The following is a 22,096-nucleotide window of genomic DNA, read 5'->3' as shown; positions in this document are numbered from 1 at the left end:
AAACGCATGATTGCACAAATAGCCATTAACTCGACAACTGTTTCACATTTAACAACACATCAGCTTCAGCAGAAATATCAACATAGTCAGCATATCAGGAATCGTAGTTTGTCATTTTGCGTCCACTGAGTAACTTTCAGAATGTGTCACACTCACACACACTGTTTTGTCAGCCCAAATCCATCATGACGGGCAATATTACTCCTCATTATCAATTATACTATATCACATTTGCCTCTGTTGAGTTAACAACTTGGTAAATGTGTCCTACTGCTTGTTAGCCCACATCCATTCATGTGTGTAATTTGATCATCATCAAAAGAGATAAAATGCATGTCGGAGAGACGAAGATAAAAGAAGATAAAAATGAGTGATCCACTTACCCAAAAGATGAGGTTGAAGAGGAACATCATGTACTTCAGACAGCAGAGACAGCCCCTTGCCATGTTGCACTTCTTGAATTCTAAAAGGAACACAAAGGATAGATCCAGGTAAAAGACCACGTATTTGCTGCCTTTGGGCGCGCTGTACTTATTGCTGCTCTTGTCTCCCACTGTTCCTGCTCCTGCGCTGGTGTCTGCTGTCCCAGCCTGCCCCTGGGCTGCGGCGCGCGGCCCCGTGGAGCCGTAGAACGCGCCGGCAGTGAAGCCACGGCCGCCGAACGGCCGGCCAGACGTGGAGGCTCGGGCGAAGTCGGAGTCACGGCTATCCACGGAGGGACTACGGTGAATGGCTGATTCCTCACTGCTAGACTTCTCCATGCTCTAGGGCTGCTGCTGCTGAGAGGCTGTCTACTACACACTTTATCATGTCTCAAGAGATATCACAGGACACAAGTCTCCCTCCGAACTCTCCTCTCCTCTCCTTCCTCTGCCCTGCGCTCAGTCTCTACGAAGACCAGAATCCACAACCGTCACAATCGTTTCAACCACCAACACACAGGTCAAGTTCTCTCTCAGTGCTATCGGGTTATGAGAGGAAAGGCTCAAACTCTTCCTAGCTCTAGGTGTCTCCAGCCTGGTGACACTTTGCTCTCATGCCCCTAAGTTAGCCATACAGAGAAGTCCTGGAGCATTATCCTTTTAATGGTAAGTTTCAATGTCCTCTCCTCTGCTCTGCTCCCCTCTCTGTGTCCTCTCCTCTGCTCTGCTCCCCTCTCTGTGTCCTCTCTGCTGCGCTGTGCAGTGCAGAGTTGTCCTCTCCTCCTCTCCTGTCCTCTCGGCTGTGCTGTGCAGAGCTGTGCCCGTGGGAGCCAAAGACCCCTGGTGAATCTCCAGCCCTCAGCTGTTCCACTTCCACATTCCCCTGCTGACCTCAGCTCTGCGTTCTGCCTGGGGAGACGTGACACTTCCTCAATCTGGGAACTTTTACCCTTCTCCCCTATACTCTCCTCTCTCGTCTTCTCTTATTTTCTCCTCTCTCCTGTGCTCTCTCAGACCTGTGCTCCAACGTCCTCAGATACGCTCTCTCTGCTATCTCTTTCTCTCTCTCTCTCTCTCTCTCTCTCTCTCTCTCTCTCTCTGTGCGCTTGTCTGCTCTAGTGTATCATTCTGCGCTCAGCTGCTCAGTCCCCCGCTCTGGCTGTGCTCTCGGTCGCAGCGCCGTGGCTGATGTGCTATTATCGGCAGCCGCATCTAACGGGCATTCCCTATCACCCAACTAGTGCACTGCCCTTTTTCCTCCCTCCTCTCTCTTCTCCCCCTCGCTCCCTCTCTCTCTCTCTCTCCCTGCCTCTCCTCAGCCCCTCCCCTATGTTGAGGAAGCAGCCAATGCAGCAGCTGCAGCCAGCCTGACTCCTCCTCCCTGCTCCCACTGCTCCCTCTCTTTAATAAGCTTATCATTACGTTGCTTTGCCTATACAAGTTCAGCAATTTCATCAGTCCTGTCTGAACGTCAGGGGGTCTGACTGGGAGGCCATTCATGAATTAAAAAATCATGAGGCCAGGGAAATGTGGTGGGGATAGAGGGAGGGGGTTGACGCAGGCAGGAGGAGATCTGGACTGCATATTAATATCTGTGTGTGACTGAAGGCTTCTCCTGTCAGTCTGGTAACATATCAGGTCCTCTGATTTCAGAGCATTAAGATAGTGGTGTTGGCCCTCGCTGTTAGATGCAACCTTCATATCTTCATTACAGCACTAGCTATATTTACGCATGTTCTAATTATCTTTTGCTCCAGCTATTTCTTTTCTATTTCTGCAGCCTGTCTATGACATCAGAGTCACTGCTTTCATGATTAGAACGATTACTGCATGTGGCGGGTCAGCTTTGTCAAAGTCCTCAGTTGTTCATTCAATGCCTGCCTGCACGCTTCCATGTAAGGAGCAGTGAAAAATTGGCAGGATTTCAGCCTTAGGAATTATCGCACCATTTCAAGCATGGGAATGGGATAGTGGCTTAAAGACACTCAACAATTTCCTATGGAAACCCAGGGTCAAACACAGAATACCTCAGTTGTTTCACACACAGAGTTGACAACATATAACAGCTCTGATTTTATAGACCTCGATTCTCACATTTATCTAACCTTCTAGTTTGAAACACAATCTGAATCCCTAAACATACATGATCTGGGAACAAAGAACAAAACCGGATTTGGCTAGATAAGATGTCAAAACCCCAACTAATATTTCATTCATACTTCCCATGCTGATTTGGGGGATAGAATATCCACCACCATTTTATAGGGTTCTCTATGTAGTGTATTAACTCTAGTAGTTATGTCTAATAAAAAAATGACACCATAGATAGTAACTTGAACTTGAGCTTCTACATTTTACTCAGGTAACCGCCAGCTTGCCACAGTTCTCAAGTCGCATGACAACCACGTAGTCTATTCAAGGAGCGTGACAAATATAAGAGGCCACCTTTAACACCTTTTTTACATAACTCATTTCATTAAAACTAACATAATCTACTTTATTTTGAACTTGCCAGTCTTTCTTTTGCTGAACATGAACAGTCAACATGTCTTTTAATTTGTTTTGTTTTTCAACTGGGGTTTCATTTCTCATCAGTTTAGTTTGACTAGTAGAAGGTGCTCTCTTTCCGGATAGCGCCTTGGCTCATTTTGGGGGTCCTGCTCCTCCTCAGTTCAGCTCTTGGTCTGCCTAAATTGCATCTCCATACCTATTTTCCTCAGCTGGTGGTTCCTGTACATCACCACTGTCTACTCCAGTTTTCCATAAGTCACTTTCAGGATCCCTCCTTTCTCCAGTGGAATGCATCTGATCAATATGCCACCACCACACCATGGTGGGTGTCACTCGCACTCTTTGTTGGTGTTTTCCATAGTCACTGCAATTTCAGTTGCTTTTTGAAATGTAAGATATATCTCTGTGAACAACCGTTTCTGAATGTGTTCATGTTTAAGTCCAGAAACAAACCTATCCCTCAGAGAGTCATCCAGGTTTTCTCCAAACTGACAATGCTCAGAACGTTTTTTTTTGTCCTGTCAAAAAACGCACGAATACTCTCTCTGGTGTTCTCTGGGGGAGAGATGATGTTATAATATTGCTACAATTTATGTGAATGTTTTCATGGTGGGCTTGTCAAAGGCTGTCAAATCATGTAGTAATCTGTATGTTTTTGGGCCAATTAACCTCAACAACACTGCCACTTTCTTCATATTTGCAACATCGTTTGCAATGAATACATTTCCAGTCGTTCAATGTATGTTGCCCAAGTCTCTTGGGGTTCATTGAACATGTCGATGCTATGCTTGGCATTTCCTTTACCTCCAATGTTCTTTTATCGGCCGCCTCGTCACATTCATGAGAAAACTTCACTGCTTGACAACTCTGAATCAAATTTTACCTCCATCTGCGTAATGCACAACATAGGTAAGTATTCTTGTCGCCATTGTCGTGTCTTAACTCTAGCACTTATGTCTAATGAAGGAATGACACCATAGACAGTTACTTGAATGTCAGCTCCCACATTTTACACAGGTAATCGCCAGCTTGGCAGTTTACATGACAACCACATAGCCTCTTCAAGGGGCCTGACAGATATAAGAGGCTAAAACATAACACAACGCTTGTGTGTCGTTTGCTATACAACTCAATTTGACCTTTAAGAGAACTGTAACAACATCAGTGAAAGTATCATTCCACCCACTCCTGCTGAAAGGCCCTTTTTCAGGGTAGGGTTTCTGACACCAGCCAAGCTACTTGTCATCTCCACCACTCTGCTGCTTCTCTGCATTGGTAATGGTCCTCTGTCAGGGAGGTGAGTGCTTGTGATGGCTGAGCTCGTGGACAGATGGAGGTAGAGTTTCAACTGACTGGTCTTAGAGGTAAATCCAGTAACACCCTATATAAACTCACTGAGCACTTCATATACTATACTATAATAATACTGGGCAGAGCCTCCCTTTGCTCTCAAAACAGCCTCAATTCTTCGTGGCATTGATCTCACCAGATGTTGGAAACATTCCCTTGAATATTCTGGTCCATGATGACATGATTGCATCACGTAATTCCTGCAGATCTTTCAGGTGCACTTTCAAGCTGTGAATCTCCCATTTTCCACATCCCAAAGGTGTTCTATTGGATTCAGATCCGGTGACTGGAAAGGCCACTGAAGAACACTGAACTCATTGTCATGTTCATGAAACCAGTTTGAGACAACTTTTGCTTTGTGACATGGTGCATTATCATGCTGGAAGTAGCCATTAGAAGATGGGTAAATTGCGGCCATGGAGGGATGCACATGGTCAGCAACAATACTCAAATAGGCTGTGGCATTCAAGAGATGATTGATTGGTATTAACAGGCTCAAGGTGTGCCAAGAAAACATCCCCCACACCATTACACCACCTCCACCATGAGGTGCACAGGTGTTCCTAATAAAGTGTTAATGAGTTTACACCAACACACGAGTCCATCTCTCTTGTTTTTCACAGTGGAGAGAAGGAGCTACACAGCCGGTCCCTAACAGTTCTGAGACAGCTACTGTACTGGACACAAGCTTGATGGAATAGTCCTGAAGCTGGATGGAACACATTATGGTACATGTTCACATTTCACCCTAGGTTTAATTAGAGGGGAAAGATAAAAGTGCTCCTTCAAAGGCACAAGCCCTGAGGTTAATTAGAGACACTCACGCATATTGTTAATTAGGACACTGAAAAAAAAAAGTGAACATTGGCTGGGGCAGACAAATTTGTGGGCAGCCACATGCTAAAAGAGCTGATGTAAGGAAGGCTTATGCCACTCTCCTCTCCAAATTGAAATGCCCTCCACGTGTGCACGGCACACACCCTTTGGTAGACCGTATTTTTGATTGGGTGTCAACGTTTTCTCAAGCACAGTGAGAGTGTCTACATATATTATCTTTGGTTTTCGGGATTGGGACGCCTCTGAACTATAGGTAAGCATTGGTCATACTAAAACTGTATCATTCCAACTGTAAATGTAAGACCTAATTTCAACCACAAAAATGCAATTTGGGTGGGCCTAGACCCAAGCGTGCAGCCACCACTGCTACTCCCATAGCTGTCAACACTCCTAATAACGTAATCATAGAATAAGCCATTGTATTCATGCCTCATACATCCTCTCTAGTGTCCTTAAACACTGTTTACTTTTAACTAAGTTTGCTTTTTCCAGAGGGAGTTTCTTCCTTTTTCCCCAGACGGCCATGCCAGACAATACAACACGCCACATCCAACTTGAATGAGCTTTTAATGTCAAGCATCAGCAACAGAGGTGTTATTATGATTAAACCAGAACCAAATAGGTACAGAGCTGAGGTGAGCTGAGGAGAGCTGAGGTGAGCTGAGGAGAGCTGAGGAGGCACCATCTCGTATCCCACAGGTCTTCTGATGGCATCACATCAGCCCCTTAACTCTTAATTCAATACAATGTGCGTCATTGCAGCCTGCTCAGTGAGTAACATGCATCTAGCAGGACTCAATGGGGCCCTTAGTGTATGTGTGTGCTGCTGATTCTCTGAGCAGACAGAAGGACACGTTCGCTATCAGCTCTCTCCTGAGCCCAGCCTCCATCCATCAACTCAGCAGAGAGGGACAGACTCGGCTCTGCAACCTCTTATTAGGCTCTGAGGGCACTAGGAGAGAGACTCAGGAGAGAGATCTATAGGATGACATAGAGGAGGAGAGGGTATGGGAGCAGTCCACACACTCTAGATACTGGTTGTGCAGTGCAGTCCAGAGCAGAGCAGAGTAGAGCAGAGCAGGGTGAGACTGGAATTTTATTCTCATATTCTCCCTGACGTTGAATGCATCCGTCAGCTCCTTCGATACAAGTTGCCACGGCAGACCGGGAGAGAGCTTAAGAGTTCAGCAGGAAGAGAGAAGCCAACACAGAACTGCTTCATAACTCTTTGAGCAAAGACAACCCTTTTCTATTATGATGAGAGTACACAAAACAAATCAAAAGTAAACTTCCCTGCAGTGTGACTGTGAAACGGACAATAAATCAGTCTGGGCATAATCATGCGGAGCTGTATTAGACTAAAGCTTATGGTCTGAACAAGTGGATCATGGTCTGCAGAAACAGCAGGAGGTTGATGATAGTTCTATCATTCAATAATTAGACCAATGGTGCACACTCTTCATAGGAGATTGTTCTAAAGTTATTGGGTGAAATGATGATACTACTAAAAGATATAAGAGCTCAATCTACAGGGATAAGACTGATGTCTCTACACAGTGTCTACTAATGTGGGGCAGTATCTAAAAGATATATACAGTGCTCCAGGCCAGCCATTCTATCATGTGATTAGGCCTAATCTAGTAACTTATTACTATTACTAGTTATTGATGAAGTCCTCCAGTGTGTGATGGGACTAATACTTCATGCTACATTTTTATTTTTTGCTACCTTGGATATTGACCAAATGCCATTTGATTCTCTTGTGAGTGGCTATAATTGAATCTAAACCATGAATAGCAAATCCAGTCATAAGGCCATGTACACATAATAATATCATGGACAAACCATGTTACTCATAAACAACCCACTCAAATGCTCCCTGTGGTCCCTTGATGAACCCTCTAACTGCCCACAAGAAATATCAAGAGCTTGTTGATTCCAAGTACTGTAAAAACAGACAAGGTCATCCGTTGATGTTGACCTACTAAAACAGCATACTGTGAACATGTTATTTCTTCTGTAAATGACTGCTTTGGGCTTTCCCTTGCATATGATTCCCCTGCAACCTGAATGAGAAGGTGAGAACACACAGCAGTTCAATAAAGGGCTTTTAGGTTTACAGAGGGGGTGTCAGCTGACCTGTATAACTGGAGGTCAATAAAAACAAGGTAATTAATCCTGGGTTGTTACTGTGAAAAGAGGCACAAAAACAAAGTGGCCTGCGTTGTAATATTGTTATCATTGTAGTATTATTAATCTGGAAACAACATTGTAAAATATGTTGCTGCAAGTAGTGATTTAGTAGTGCCAACACAACATGGCGCAACAACATGTCAAGACAATATTGTTACAGGAGTATTTATAGTGTTACTACACACCTGGACCTTGATCCCTTATACTTTCTGACATTTTAAAGTAAATCATCATGACTGTGAATGGCTGGTGAAGGCACTGGGCATGTGAATGGAATAAGACTACAAAGACTTCTCCTTGCTCGTAGAGTCTAGCTCTTAATCCCCTCGGTCACTCAAAACACATGTTCAAGGCTGTCGCTGTGAACATGCCTACATGGACCACACACTTCCTGGAACCCAAATGTCACCCGGAGCAAACTGAACAAACACAGGAGGTCATCCTTAATTTGTCAGACTCGAGTCCGTCTCCCTCGTGTCTGGCACCTCCCTGCCTATCATTCCACTAAAGGTTATACATAGAGGTCTGTTTGGTCAAAGACTTGTGTCCTGCCTCTGAGGTATGCTAACAAGCTCCGTTCTGTCTGCCTCCAATCAAATCAGACGTCAGACCGATGTCGATCTAATCTGATATTTACGGTTCCATCTTGCCCTTTATGACGGAGCCTGGCGTCCAGGTAATTAGGATAGGCTGCACTCTCAGACATCGCCGATAAGACAGTAGTGCCATTTCCAGACACTCCCCAGCAACTTACAGTACAACCATCAAGTCAATAAAGGTGTCTGGAGAGTGGAACTAATTAGGAATTCATGAGATCCTGCTCCTCGGAAGTGCTAACTGTGTCGAGATAGGACAAGAGTCATGTCCCAGGAAATGGATGACTATATGTGGTCGTTGTTAAGCCACAAACATTTCTGAGGAAGTCATGAGTTTTGAGTATAAGCATATCGAAAGAAAATTTCACACATTGTAAAGAGGTTTCACACTATATTTGATACTGTATTTCACATATACTCTTGACCGTAATACATTGATAGGGGTAGTGTTGTTTATTATAATAATCTAGTGGAAAATTCCCCTGACTTCCCTTGTCCATCCTAAATCATGAACGAAACACTGGAGGAGAAGGACAACACATGTTTGTGCTTCATGTCAAATCCTGGGTGATAAATCTGTTGAGATGACAGGGCACAGACCACACACACACCAAGAGAGCCATATGCACCAAGATACACACACACACACACACACACACACACACACACACACACACACACACACACACACACACACACACACCAAGAAAGCCAAACACACCAAGAGAGCCAGCTAAATGCTTCCTTCAGTCTTAACAACATCAGAGCAGAGCTGCAGCCTGCAGGCAGCATGTCTATCAGAGCTGCAGCAGATAAGGAAGGACAGACATGCCCGCACAAACAGAACAAACACAGCCTACTCAATTAGCATTTAGAGAAGAAAAAGGTCACTTTTCTCCCCTCAAACACATCAGACCGGAGTCAGACTGCAGCAAAACCCACCTCAATAAGGCAACAACAAGGCTCATGCCTGTATGATGTCGTTAGATGTAGAGGAAATGTATGCATGAAAAGAGAGATATTGGTAGTGACACTAGTATTATGATAATGTTGATCAAAGGGGCGAGAATAGTCCCCCAGTCGATGGCTTAATGTAATATTTAAAGGCCCATAACAGAATATGAAAGAATTCAGTAATATGAATCTGATTCAGTGGGAATGCAGCAGAGTGTTAAGTCAAGTCCTCAGTCATCGATTTATTGGCTGATGGTTAATTAAAGTTCACTGTAAGCCTTTGAAAAGTCAGTAAAAACCATAAATTCTTCTTCAACATGAGCGGCTATTCAAGTCTTAGATTTTGAAGATCATGCACAATGCATGTTTACCTTACTGTGAAAAATTACTTCAGTACATCTCAAATATTCACATTCACATTCACATGCGTGCACGCAAGCACACAGACACACAGACACACAGACACACAATTATAAAGCCCCTTTGTGCCACACAAATGATAAGATAAGACTTTGAATTAAACACAATTTTCATGTGAACAATGCACACACTAGCAGAGCTGTTGAATAAGACCCTTCACCCTGAGAGCTACTGTGATGAATGCAATAGCTACCTACCTTCTGCCCCCACTCTGAAAGTCATTGTCTTGGAGAGACTGTGATCGAGCATACTCACTGTGACCAAGGATAAGTGAAGCAATCAACCAAGTCCAGTCTCCACAGCATACAGTTTGTGCAGCACATAATATAGTACAGTAACTGCATATAGTACAGTAACTGCATTTCCCCTCCATGGTTGACTGTGGAAAACACACACCGGAAATGGTGGCCAAGAACAGCCACTTCCACTACTAAAGTTAGTGAAGGTGGGTTAGGTTACTGCACTGCCCCAGAATAGAGGAGAAAAGGGAAGCATTTTATTTTATTTTAGGAGTGTGTATAGGGGGAAAGGAGAGACGGATAAAGAAGATGAAGTTTACAACCAGGCCACATGGACAGAACCAACCACAACCTTTGGGCACATACTTTCATCCGTGTCTCCTGAGAACCTGTCTCCTGAGAACCTGCGGGTGCTCGGGCCACTACTAAAGCCTATTTAGGTCCCAGGAGGTATGTGATTATATCAGCAGTCAGGCCTCACCAGTCCCCAGTCCGTCGTGTGGAGCCCTCACTCCCTCTCTGAGCAGTATTCCTGTGGCGCCGCGCAGGCAATCCGACACATACTTAAATCTCCTCTGTGTTTCACGGAAACAGGTTACAGGACACGGCAAGGATAGAAATACACCCTGGGACATTATACAGAGACAGAGAGAGAGAGAGAGAGAGAGAGAGAGAGAGAGAGAGAGAGAGAGAGAGGCAGAACAAGAGAGGGGGGTGACAGAGAGAGAGAGAGAGAGAGAGAGAGAGACAGAGACAGAGACAGAGACAGAGACAGAGACAGAGACAGAGACAGAGACAGACAGAGACAGATGAGTGCAAGGCCGGTCGGAGGTGAGTAGTCACCAGTGAAGTTCTGATTCTGTGGTGTCAATGGCCCACTGGGCTGTGGGAACCCTGCCTGTCCCTGTCTCATGTACCAAGATTAGGGGGGTCAGGCTCTGCAGAGGGGTCATCTGGGTTTAATATCTGGCTCCTACAGTGAGAAGGGAAGCAGCTGGCACCAACTCCGAACTGGGGGAGGGTATCGTACATGAGAGGTAGTCAATAAGCAGACAGACCAGCACACTAAAGGAACAAAAAGATGCTGACACAGCGATGAGGGGTCAGGTGAATCCCATCAATATTTCATTGGCTGTTGCTGAAATACAAACAAAGGAAGGGTAGATGTGCTGCTGTGTTGAGAAAGAGAGAGAGAGAGAGAGAGAGAGAGAGAGAGAGAGAGAGAGAGAGAGAGAAAGAGAGAGAAATAAATGGTAGTGTACATACTTCTATCTATTCATTCCTCTCAGCACTATTCGCCCTGGCGGAGGTTTCAAAGCCCCGGACGGATTAAAGGCACAGCAGTAGATGCCTGAGGAGGTTTTCCACTGCGCTCTGACTGCACACATCACCAGTCAGTCATCTCTCTATCTAAAAAAGACCTGTTGTTTGGTGCTCTGGGTTTACTGATAACTGAATAATCATGGGTTCTACTGTATACTGTGCAATGCACACATCAAACAGACTGCCAGTCAGTCATCTTTGTTTTACCCAGAGATGAGAGAACCAATTTCATCATATAGCACAGTCCAGCTGAGCCCCACCAGCTGTATCTGACTGATAGGATCTGAAAGGTAAAAAAGCTGATGCCCACTGCAACCTCCAATCCCACTGGCCCTGAGAGAATCACAGAGAAGATGCTCTAGTAAAGTCAAGCTCCAGACCCACCAGCTGGGTAGCTCCTCCCCTCAATATGGCCCGACATCAGCAGGCTGTGTGCGGACTGGGCTCTGACCCAAGCCCTGCCAATATGGCCGAGGGTCAGCCTGAGCAGCAGCTACCGACTATCCTGGCCACCCAGGGCAGGACACCAGGCAGGCAGTAAGCAGAGGCTCTGTCTGTCCAAGCCCCGGGCCCGAGCTTTGGTCTGAGGAACCCAGATGGTGTGGAGAGGAGGGGAGGGTGGAGGGGAGAGGAGGGGAGGGTGGAGGGGAGAGGAGGGGAGGGTGGAGGGGAGAGGGGTGCAGCGGACCATGGCAAAGAGCCCCGGATACCTTCGATTTGGATTAGCATAAGAAGAACCAGCCAGTAGGGAAGATTATGGCTGTTTTCCAAATGGAGAGGAGAGGCCGTCCCTTTCTAGTGAGGGTACGCTCTGCAGTTGATGTAAATCAACAACTGCTGCTGATAAACCTGAGAGCGCATAAAGACCAACTCATATCAAACGTGAAATATATGTGACTGTGTTTGTATCCTTACCTGTTCAACTCAAGCATGCATAAACATGGCTCCCTAGGACATCCAGACTCCCTCTGTGGAGCTCTTCCTCCAACAAAGAGATCGTATTCAGAGAGCCCCTGTGCTATACGGTCCCTTAAAGCACCACACTGAGACAACCCCCAAGCCCGAAACAAACCCGCAGATTACTGTGTACTGTGAACTGCAAGAAAACAAACTCAAACCGGATGAATGTTTTATGCATAACGGCACTTATGGGAGCGATCTAGCCCTTTCACCTCCATGGCTCAGTGGATCAGAGGAGCAGATGTCTCAGAGCTCTCCAGTTCTGGTGTGGAACAACAAGCACATGATGAGTACCATCAAAACCTGCTGAGTTCGAAAGCACACAGCATTAATCTGTCAACACATTACAGGTCATAGTTATACAGTCAGGTGATGAAGACACAATACAGAAAACTGAATTTGCAGTTGTAGCTATGAGATAGCGGGCTGGTTACACAGATTAAGCCTAATCCTAGACTAAAATTCATCTTCAATGGAGATTTAAAATGGTATTAATTTCAAGACTAGGCTTAATCTGTGTCCAGGAACCGGCCCATAATGATATGGATATTATTCAACATGGAATTATGGCATTTGATATTAGACTTAACCAAATGATGGAGTAATCAATTACCCACATTTTCCTAGCCACCCAAAAAACAACTCTGTTCTGCTAATATGCACAGCATTTGAGCATACGCAGGCTGAGCTGGCAAGAAATTCTTAATTAAAGTCTGCAGAAAGTAATTCTCTTGAGGGGCTTAGTTTGAATTAGATCAGGCTACTTTTACTCTTTAACTCATTCTTGTTCTGCTGATAGCTCACAAATTTTCACAGTCCTTTCAGCGTTGTTGATTTCAAATTGACTTCTTTTCATTTACATTTTTTGCACTCCAAGCAATGGTTTGGCAGTGTGATATTGGAATAAAATTGCCTGTAGATGATTTGAATAAAACCATCATTCATTGTTTCCCAATACATCATTGAGGGGAGAAATTACATTATGTATGAATGCACATGTTCCAAATACATATGCGTACAGATATAGGTGGCAGCTATAGACTCATAGACTCATAGACTCCAGCACATATTAACATTCTGTTCTTAAAGTTGAACTACATTGATTGTGACAGGTACCAAAAACTTCAGAGGAAAGCATGCAGGAGTGGAGGTATGCAACCCCACTCTGTCACTCTATCATACATTTTAAATCATGGTTAGGAAGATAATCTTTACACACCCCATAGCCATGTATTATAACTAACTGTCCATCCTAAAAACCTCTTCATCACCACTACCCTCCTGTACAAGTTTATCTACTGTAAATAAATGAATAAAAAAAAAAAAGTAATAAAAAAAAGAAGTAATTATTCCTTCTTCTAGCATTGTGACTGCCAGTAGCCCCTGGTCCTAGCATAGATTACTTTTTCTTATGATGACTGATGGATAGATGATTCACTTACTTAGAATAAGTATTTGTTGTAAGTCGCTTTGGATAAAGGCATCTGCTGTAAATGTCAAATGTAAATACCATCTGTTTCCAATGTGTAAAGATCAACACCCCCTCGCCTCACACACATACATTACAACCTCATCCTGCAGACACCTTGGATATGCAATATGCATGACCCTTGGGCAGGTACGGGCAGAGTCGGGCAGGATGGGCTGGATCTGTATACTATTCATTGCCTGAGTCGCCCAGGTAAAAAGACGCTGCAGCTGTTGCTGTAGGATGACACAGCCTCTCGTATAAAGCTGCCCCACATCATTTCCTGTCTGTAGCACAGTTATTCTGTTTCGCTATGCAGTAACGGGAGGGGGGTCTTTAACTCCATATCCACACACAAGAAATCAGATACTGGCCGAAGAAGACCCAACCTGCCCACAGAGATACTTATACACTCACAGAGCACTTTATTAGGAAGACTATACTAATACTGGGTAGGGCCTCTCTTTGCTCTCAGAACAGACTCAATTCTTCATGGCATTGATTCCACAAGATGTTGGAAACATTCCTTTGAGATTCTGGTCCATGATGACATGATTGCATCACGCAATTCCTGCAGATTTTTCAGGTGCACTTTCAAGCTGTGAATCTCCCGTTCTACCACATCCCAAAGGTGTTCTATTGGATTCAGATCCGGTGACTGGGAAGGGCACTGAAGAACACTGAACTATTGTCATGTTCATGAAACCAGTTTGAGATGACTTTTGCTTTGTGACATGGTGCATTATCATGCTGGAAGTAGCCATTAGAAGATGGGTAAATTGTGGCCATGAAGAGATGCACATGGTCAGCAACAATACTCAAATAGGCTGCGGCATTCAAGCAATGATTGATTGGTATTAACAGACCCCAAGTGTGCCAAGAAAACATTCCCCACACCATTACACCACCTCCACCATGGGAAGGTGTACAGGTGTTCCTAATAAAGTGTTCGGTGAGTGTATATATATATATATATATATTTAATGCAGTCTCTCACTTACAGTCAAACGGCATGCGTATGAGAGAGACAGCACTTTGGAGACCTGTGTGGAGAGGGTGCTGGAGACTTCTGCATTATTTCTGAAAGTCCATGTTTTCTCTCTCTCTCTCTCTCTCTCTCTCTCTCTCTCTCTCTCTCTTGAGACACTGACCTTCAGTAGAGTTGGAAAACGACCCTGGTCGACATCTCCCTCCGACAGTTCCACATAAGTACATGAATATAAAATACATTGTAGCCTGCCAGAGCTAAACTTTCACTTCTTTTGATGCGTGTTTACTCCCCATTGACAGCAGGTTGCAGCATAATAGATGGGCAGAAAATCCTGGGCAAAGAGCTGAATGCAAGATATGAAAGAGTGTCAGTTTAGTCAGTACAGAGGCATCGCTATTTGTGGAATACGGAGGCCTGCCTTTAGAGATTCTAAAGGATGTGTGCATGTGTGTGTGTGTGTGTGTGTCTGTGTGTGTGTGTGTGTGTGTGTGTGTGTGTGTGTTTTGCACTTCTGAGGCAGTGCACTATAGTTGGCTCCAGACTGTCTCCTGGCTGGTAGTCCTGCCCAGGTGTACGGAAGGCCAGCTGAAGGCCAAACTTCATTTCTAACACACACACACACACACACACACACACACACACACACACACACACACACACACACACACACACACACACACACACTCTCACACGCACACTCTCTCACACACACGCACACTCTCTCACACACACACACACGCGCGCGCACACACACACACACACACACACACACACACACACACATATATTTCTGTGTGCTTTCATAAGATGATAAGGTATGTGGGCTAAAAACTCCATCAAAGTAGAGTCATAGTTATGCACTAGCATTGAAAATGTTGTATGGCTGCATGAAATCACAAGATAAAGAACATGGCCACTCATGTCAATGTCGCTGTGTTCTATTCATTAAAATGTAACACATTTGCCAGATTCAAGTGACTCAGTGCTCATTGAAATAATTTGTACACTTGGGATTCTGAAGTCCTTGGTGTTTCAAGAGCAGGGAGCTCAGAGAAAAGAGTGAATCAATGATAAAAAAAACAACACCTGAGATGTGTGTGAGCACTGACACTCACAGGACCTGATCAAGAGTACAATCACCTGCTAATGATCAACTCAACACCTGTTACTTCACAGCATAGCTTGTTGACTGATGTCCCTATTTCCTTGATGAAGAATGACGGAGCACATTTTCTTGAGTAGACGCGCTTATTATGCACACACATGCATGAGCATACATGTACACACACACACACGCACGCATGCACGCACGCACGCACGCACGCACGCACGCACGCTCGCTCGCTCGCTCGCTCACACACACACACACACACACACACACACACACACACACACACACACACACACACACACACATTTCTGTGTGCTTTCATGACAAGATGATAAGGTATGTGGGCTAAAAAGCTCTACCACACACCAAGTAAACAATCCCTGCATTATCACGTTGTGTCCAGGGCTTCTGGAGTGAGTGAGTATTGTGGGCGGCAGAACCAACAGGATGGAGCTACAGTTCAGTACAGGTCTGACTGCCCTTTCTCATCATATTCCACTTCGCCAAGAACGATGCACCAACCTTCTCCGGTTCAACACCCCCCTGACACGAGGCTGCTTCCCCCATTAATATTCATAACAAGTCTCAATGCATACTGCATCTAATAACACCTAAGCATTCTGGGACTCAAGGTGACTGACTCAAGGTGACTGCCTCGTTTTTGTGGAGCTGTTTTCTCTGGTATTTTCATTGTAATTACAGAGTAATTATGTCATAGCAATGGGTACTTTGTCTTACTTACTTCTTCATAGCTTTTTATAGCTTATTATTGTATAATTACCCCTTACCATATGATTTCTATGTAAATATGAGGTCACTTTCCGATCATGACACCAGGTCACCGCGGCATGATTCAGACATTCAAGTCCAGGATGGCATACAGTACCAAGTACCAACCTACTGTACCAGCAGTAATCCTCACGCTACTGAGGCCGAGCTGAAGTGTCCAGAAACAATTTTCTGGGGCCCTCCGAGGACGAAAAGAAGAGACAGGAGGGTTTGGATACAGTTGTATCATTGTGCTGTCTCTCTCACACGCATGCCGTTTGTCAGAGTGTGACAGTGGCACTGTCTGCTATGTAGGAAAGTGCCATGTAAGTTCCCCATACAGTAAGAAAAGGACATACAGTATAGACCATTTCCATGTTGTCTGTAGAGTCTTCATGAAGTCATTCACTCACTGTCTGAGCGGAAACTAGAGAGAGAGAGAAAGAGAGAGAGAGAGAGGGAGAGAGAGAGAGAGAGAGAGAGAGAGAGAGAGAGAGAAGGAAGGAAGTGAAGGGAGAGAGAGAGAGAATGTGAGAAATAATGTAAGAAAGAGAGAGAGAGATAAGAGTGAGAGAGATATATACATAGTGTGTGGGAGTCAACCCCGGGTCAGGGAGCCAAAGGAGCCGCCTGCAGGTGACTGAGACAACCTTCACATCCCCTTGCCGCCATTATGCATTCTGACACATCTGTACAGCGCAAGCTAGTTTTTTCCCCACCATTATGCATTTTTCCCACTGACTCATATTTCATTGTGATTTGAAGTAAATCTGCGGGTCCACCTTGAGAGTAGCATGTGGAACATACCTTGATTGAATTCTGTTTAAACTGTGCTGACAGGGCAGGAGAAACAGCGGGAGGTTTCGGCGTTCTAAGTCATTTGTAAGGATTTGACATACCGTATCAAGAGGCAGAGAGAGGAGGAGGGAGGGAGGAGAGAGAGAAAGAGACACGCACACACACACACACACACACACACACACACACACACACACACACACACACACACACACACACACACACACACACACACACAGACAGAGAAGCATGGACCTTTAGAAACAAAGCAGCGGCAGCAATGCAAGACATTACTCTATCAAAGTCTCTTTCGTTGTTGTGCTTTAGAAAATGAATGGTGAAATGAAAGAGCACACAGCTTGAGTCATCTGGCTAATAGGATGTATCATGCATATAAAGTCATTATTCTTTGGGAGATAAGTAGTTTTTTTCTGCTCAGTGATGTCATCTTATTTCTTCCACTGATATTTCTTCCAAATATCCCTGCAGGCCTAATCAAGTTATGTTGGTAAACACTCTATGAGGCTGGTTTAAGGTATGAGGCTGGTTTAATATGCCCCATACAGAGGAACATAGAAAATTTATTAAGCAGCCAATTGTCTCTGTTTAAGAATACACCACCAGTTTATGAAACGTCATACAAAAGGCGGTCAGAGATGCTGACATAACTGTTTCTTGGCCCTAGAGTGTGACGTCCTGTTGACCATCTTGAGGACTCAGAAACAGGCTGCAGAAACATCAGAGATACACAGAGAGATGGCAGGGGGAGGGAGAGAGAGGGGGGGGGGTGTATGAGTGAATCAGAGTGGATGTGATTGGATCTGAGTGGATGTTCCACCGCTGGAGCTGGAGCTGGAGCTGGAGCTAGCTAGATGCAGAGTATTGGCAAGTTAGTGGGGTGATTTATAGGCTTAGTCTAGAGCAGCTGTTGTGGGAAACAATCGCCCAGTAGCAGCCAAGACTGAGGAAGGAGGCTTTCAGGAGCTAAAGCTTTCAGCAGCCACCGCCACCATTATTACTAGTACGACCAATGTCTATTGTCCTCCTCTCTCAGGGCTCTAAGCCACCACTACTACTACCTTTATCCTGTGTACAGTCCTCGCTATCACGTCTCTGAGGGCAGAGGAATGGTATAGGAGGCGGTGAAGGAGGATGAGGAGGTAGAGGAAGGAGAATCAGTCCCTTCTCTCAGTACCTGAAGGCAGGTAACTCGGTAACCAGAGCCCCTCCCAGAGCAGAGTCATCCTGGTGTGGTGCTCCGTGTCTGTGCCAGCTCCTCCATTTTGCCTTGCCTGCCCCACCTGTCCGTCCCTCACATGACAGAGAGCACAGAGACAGGCCCTGGGGGCACTCATTACAAGGCTGGCAGACTCAGGCCCCCTCCCTCCCTCCCTCCCTCCCTCCCTCCCTCCCTCTCTCCAAGCCCCCCAGGTCCAGGTCGTATCCATTTTAAGATGCCAAGCACAAGCTGACAGAACATATTCTCATTGTTATCCATGTCAAGCTGGAATCAAAGCTGTGTGGAATTAGACCAGTCCATGTGTCAATATGTCAAGCTAAAAGTGTGCTAGCATCTGAAAAGGAAGACTGCTATCTAGTGCATACTGTACAGCGCTGGATAATACCAATCAATTTCTTTTATCATTTCTCTCTCGACATGATTTATTTGCAATGCGTGGCAATCAATCTAAAGTGCACATTATGCTAATGTGAGGGCATCTGGGAGGTGGCCCAGATCACTTAGGCTGCTCAGAGCAGGATCTCACTGACAGACAGCTGCTGCGGGTTGTCACTCAGCCCCCAACCCCCCCAACCCCCCCACCCCCCCACACAGACACACACACACACACACACACACACACACACATACACACATACACACCCCTAAGGGCCAAGGCAGTCCACGCCATACTATTTCTGAAAGCATGGACTTTCAGAAATAATGGAGAAGTTCTCAGGCCCCACTCCACATAGGTCTCCATAGTGCTGTCTCTCTCACACGCATGCCGTTTGTCAGAGTGTGACAGTGGCACTGTCTGCTATGTAGGAAAGTGCCATGTAAGTTCCCCATACAGTAAGAAAAGGACATACAGTATAGACCATTTCCATGTTGTCTGTAGAGTCTTCATGAAGTCATTCACTCACTGTCTGAGGCGAAACTATAGAGAGAGAGAGAGAGAGAGAGAGAGAGAGGAGAGAGAGAGAGAGAGAGAGAGAGAGAGAGAGAGAGAGAGAGAGAGAGAGGGAGAGAGAAAGAGAATGTGATGGAGAGAAAGAGAGAGAGAGAGAGAGAGAGTGTGTGTGTGTGTGTGTGTGTGTGTGTGTGTGTGTGTGTGTGTGTGTGTGTGTGTGTGTGTGTGTGTGTGTGTGTGTGTGTGTGAATGGATGGCAGGAGAGGTGAACACACGCTGAAACAAAATGCCAATCTGTTCAACTAAGCCTGTAATTTCACAGCACAGAAAGGGGAGCAGTAAAGAGGTAACGGAATGGCTTCAGCACCTCTGTAAACCACAGGGTTCGGTGCCACCATGTGTATACTGTAAATATGTTTTGAACTGTTAAAGGACCTGCAAATGTGAGTACATACAGTAAGTGCCCAAAATGTATTTACACAGAAGAATGCAGCAGGTTAATTACAAGACACAATACACTTTTATAAAAATATGGTTCTACCCAGAGTGGTATATTAAAAGAGTGGCACTAATGAATGTGTCAATGTTCTATTGGCTAACGCTGATGGAGACTCAAAGAGTTCCTTCACGCAAACCTATGGAGCAAGTTGCCAGGCAACTGTTTGCTTGCCTTGGCAGCCAGTCTGAGAAGTATACTGCTATCTTAGATTATCATTTTATAGATAGCGTAATTTCAACTGTGAAACTTCTTAGCTATACTAAAAGTTCTGTGGTTAAACCAATTAGATTTTCCAAATGTGTGGTAGTTTTATTGTTTTACTTGAGAGTAGCCATGACGTTTTGGGGCTGAAACTGCCTTTTTTTCATCCATGATTTTCCCCCCGTCTGAAGTCTTGATAGCCCCGCCCACTTACATATCTTAGTCTAATAAAACAATTATATTGGGTAAACTAGGAAGGGATTTTTTGAACTATTTGAAGCCCCCCAGTAATGTCATTGGCGCCACTCTTCTAATATACCACTCTGGTTCTACCTAGAACTCTTTTCTTAAGAGTGTACTTTGTCATTGTGTGTAAATGAAATGTAAAATGATGATTGAGCATGGCAGAGGCTTACCATGTGCCTCCAGTCGGAAGGATGCCACCACTCACTGCATCCTAATGACCAGCTGTGCTTCTCTCCCACTTCCCTCTGCCTTAACGGCCAGATCCATGACTAAGTGAATTCAACGGCAATACACACTAAGCAACCTTGTTAGACTCTTTATACTTCGCGCGCACACACACACACACACACACACACACACACACACACACACACACACACACACACACACACACACACACACACACACACACACACACACACACACAATGCATTAAGAAAGAGAGTTACAACTAAATATCTCTCCAGTTATATTTATTTAAGGGCCCTTGCCCTTTTAACGATCCATGACATTATCAACCTCCCTTGGAGAACAATCCCAGAAAGCTGGACATGCGTGTGTACGCAGGCGTCAGTGTCGGTGACCTGGTAATTCGGAGACATCCGCCCGGCGACAGCAACTTTGGCCGGTGGTAAGTGAGGAGTAAGCGGAGGGAGAGAAGCCTATTGGATAAGGTAGAGCGGTGCCGCTGATGAATGACTTTTTAATGATTAAGAGGCTGAGTGGCTGCATCCCTGTGCTGTGATCGAGGTCACTAAGCTCAAGTGTATGGCTGTTTAATATGCTCACAGAGGCCAGACCTGCTGCTGCTGATAATGATGCTGACATCCTGGTGACACTAAACAAAACCAACCCCCCCCCCCTCTCTCTCTCTCTCTCACACACACACACACGCACACGCACACACGCACACGCACACGCACACGCACACACACACTCTCTCTATCTCTCTCTGTGTCTCTCTTTCTCTCTCTTTCTCTCTCTGTGTCTCTCTTGTGTCCCTCCTCAGCGACCTCCCATCTCCCTCTATTTCAATCTCTCTTGCTATTCCCCTTTTTGTCTCTATCCATCCCCATCTTAAAAAAAAAAAAAATGTTGTTCCATCATTCTCGGTTGGTTTCCTCTCTCTTTGTAGATGAAAGCCCTCCAGCCCTGCTGTCTTGTTAGCGTACAGGATAAATACTAGCGAACGCAGTGCTGAGGTGAAGAGTGAGTGCAGAACAGGAAGAGATGGGCGACACACTGGTTTGGAGCTTAATGAATCCCGCGATTCTGTCGTCATGAAACCTGTCCTATTTCAAAGCCGCTTTCCTTACTTCTTTGATCTCTGCAGTGCTGCGCCATCATTGGTGTGTGTGCGCGTGTGTGTGTGTGTGTGCCTACATGTGTGTGTTTTTTCTGTGTCTGTGCCTGGAGGGCCTGATGTCATGATTGGAACACTCACTGTGGCGTCCTGTACACTCTGAAACATCTCCCTCCGCATGGCACGGCAAGTCACACACACTTCTTGTCTCTCCACAGCCAAACAGAATCAGCCTAACTGTATCTGTCTACACAAACACACCAGGTCTCTCAGTCGAGATACTGTGACTACACAAGCGCCCTGCTTCTCTGAAGAGGAGGCTCTCAACTGCTCAAGGTTACCGTCTAGGTAGGATGTTCAGGAGAGGCATCCTCCATGGTGATTTCTAGACCCCTAGGTGTTGCTGGCAAGGTCTGCCTAGCCCAGGTTCAGAGCCAGCCATTAGTATTCACAACGGGTGAAGAAGCCTTCCCAAGGTTCCCTCTGCTGCTGACAGCATGTCTTTGTAACATAATTAGCTTAAGCCTTTTTTGATGATTTTAGGATGACAGACACTTCAAGCAAAAATGTCTAATTGGGGGAAGAGAACCGTAATGTTCTAGTAAATTGTAAAATAAGTAGTTATCAGTCATTCTAGCACTAATTACAGTACAGAACTCATCTCAATGTCGCTGTATTCTATTCATTAAAATGTACCATATTTGCCGGATTCAAGTGACTCAGTGCTCATTGAAATAATTCATACACTTGGGATTCTGAGGTCCTTGGTGTTTC

General features: G+C 45.2%; 1 protein-coding gene across 2 annotated transcripts in view; it reads right to left on the bottom strand.

Annotated features, from left to right (window-relative positions):
* The window catches only part of tspan9a (tetraspanin 9a), a gene marked incomplete at its 5' end in the record, with an annotated part of 140,719 nt that overhangs the window by 61,424 nt on the left and 57,199 nt on the right, over window positions 1-22,096 (bottom strand). The window contains one exon of one of the 2 annotated variants that reach the window (XM_083665839.1): window positions 384-463. In XM_083665839.1, the coding sequence (XP_083521965.1) occupies window positions 384-446 (63 nt within the window). Of the gene's footprint in view, window positions 1-383; window positions 762-22,096 lie in introns of those variants that run through there. The other variant, XM_083665838.1, reaches the window with a different exon arrangement.

The sequence above is a fragment of the Argentina silus genome, assembly GCF_951799395.1.
Source record: "Argentina silus genome assembly, chromosome: 3".
NCBI classification, from domain to species: Eukaryota; Metazoa; Chordata; class Actinopteri; order Argentiniformes; family Argentinidae; genus Argentina; species Argentina silus.
The sequence above is the reverse complement of the archived record's forward strand: the minus strand, read 5'-3'. Positions and strand labels throughout refer to the sequence as shown.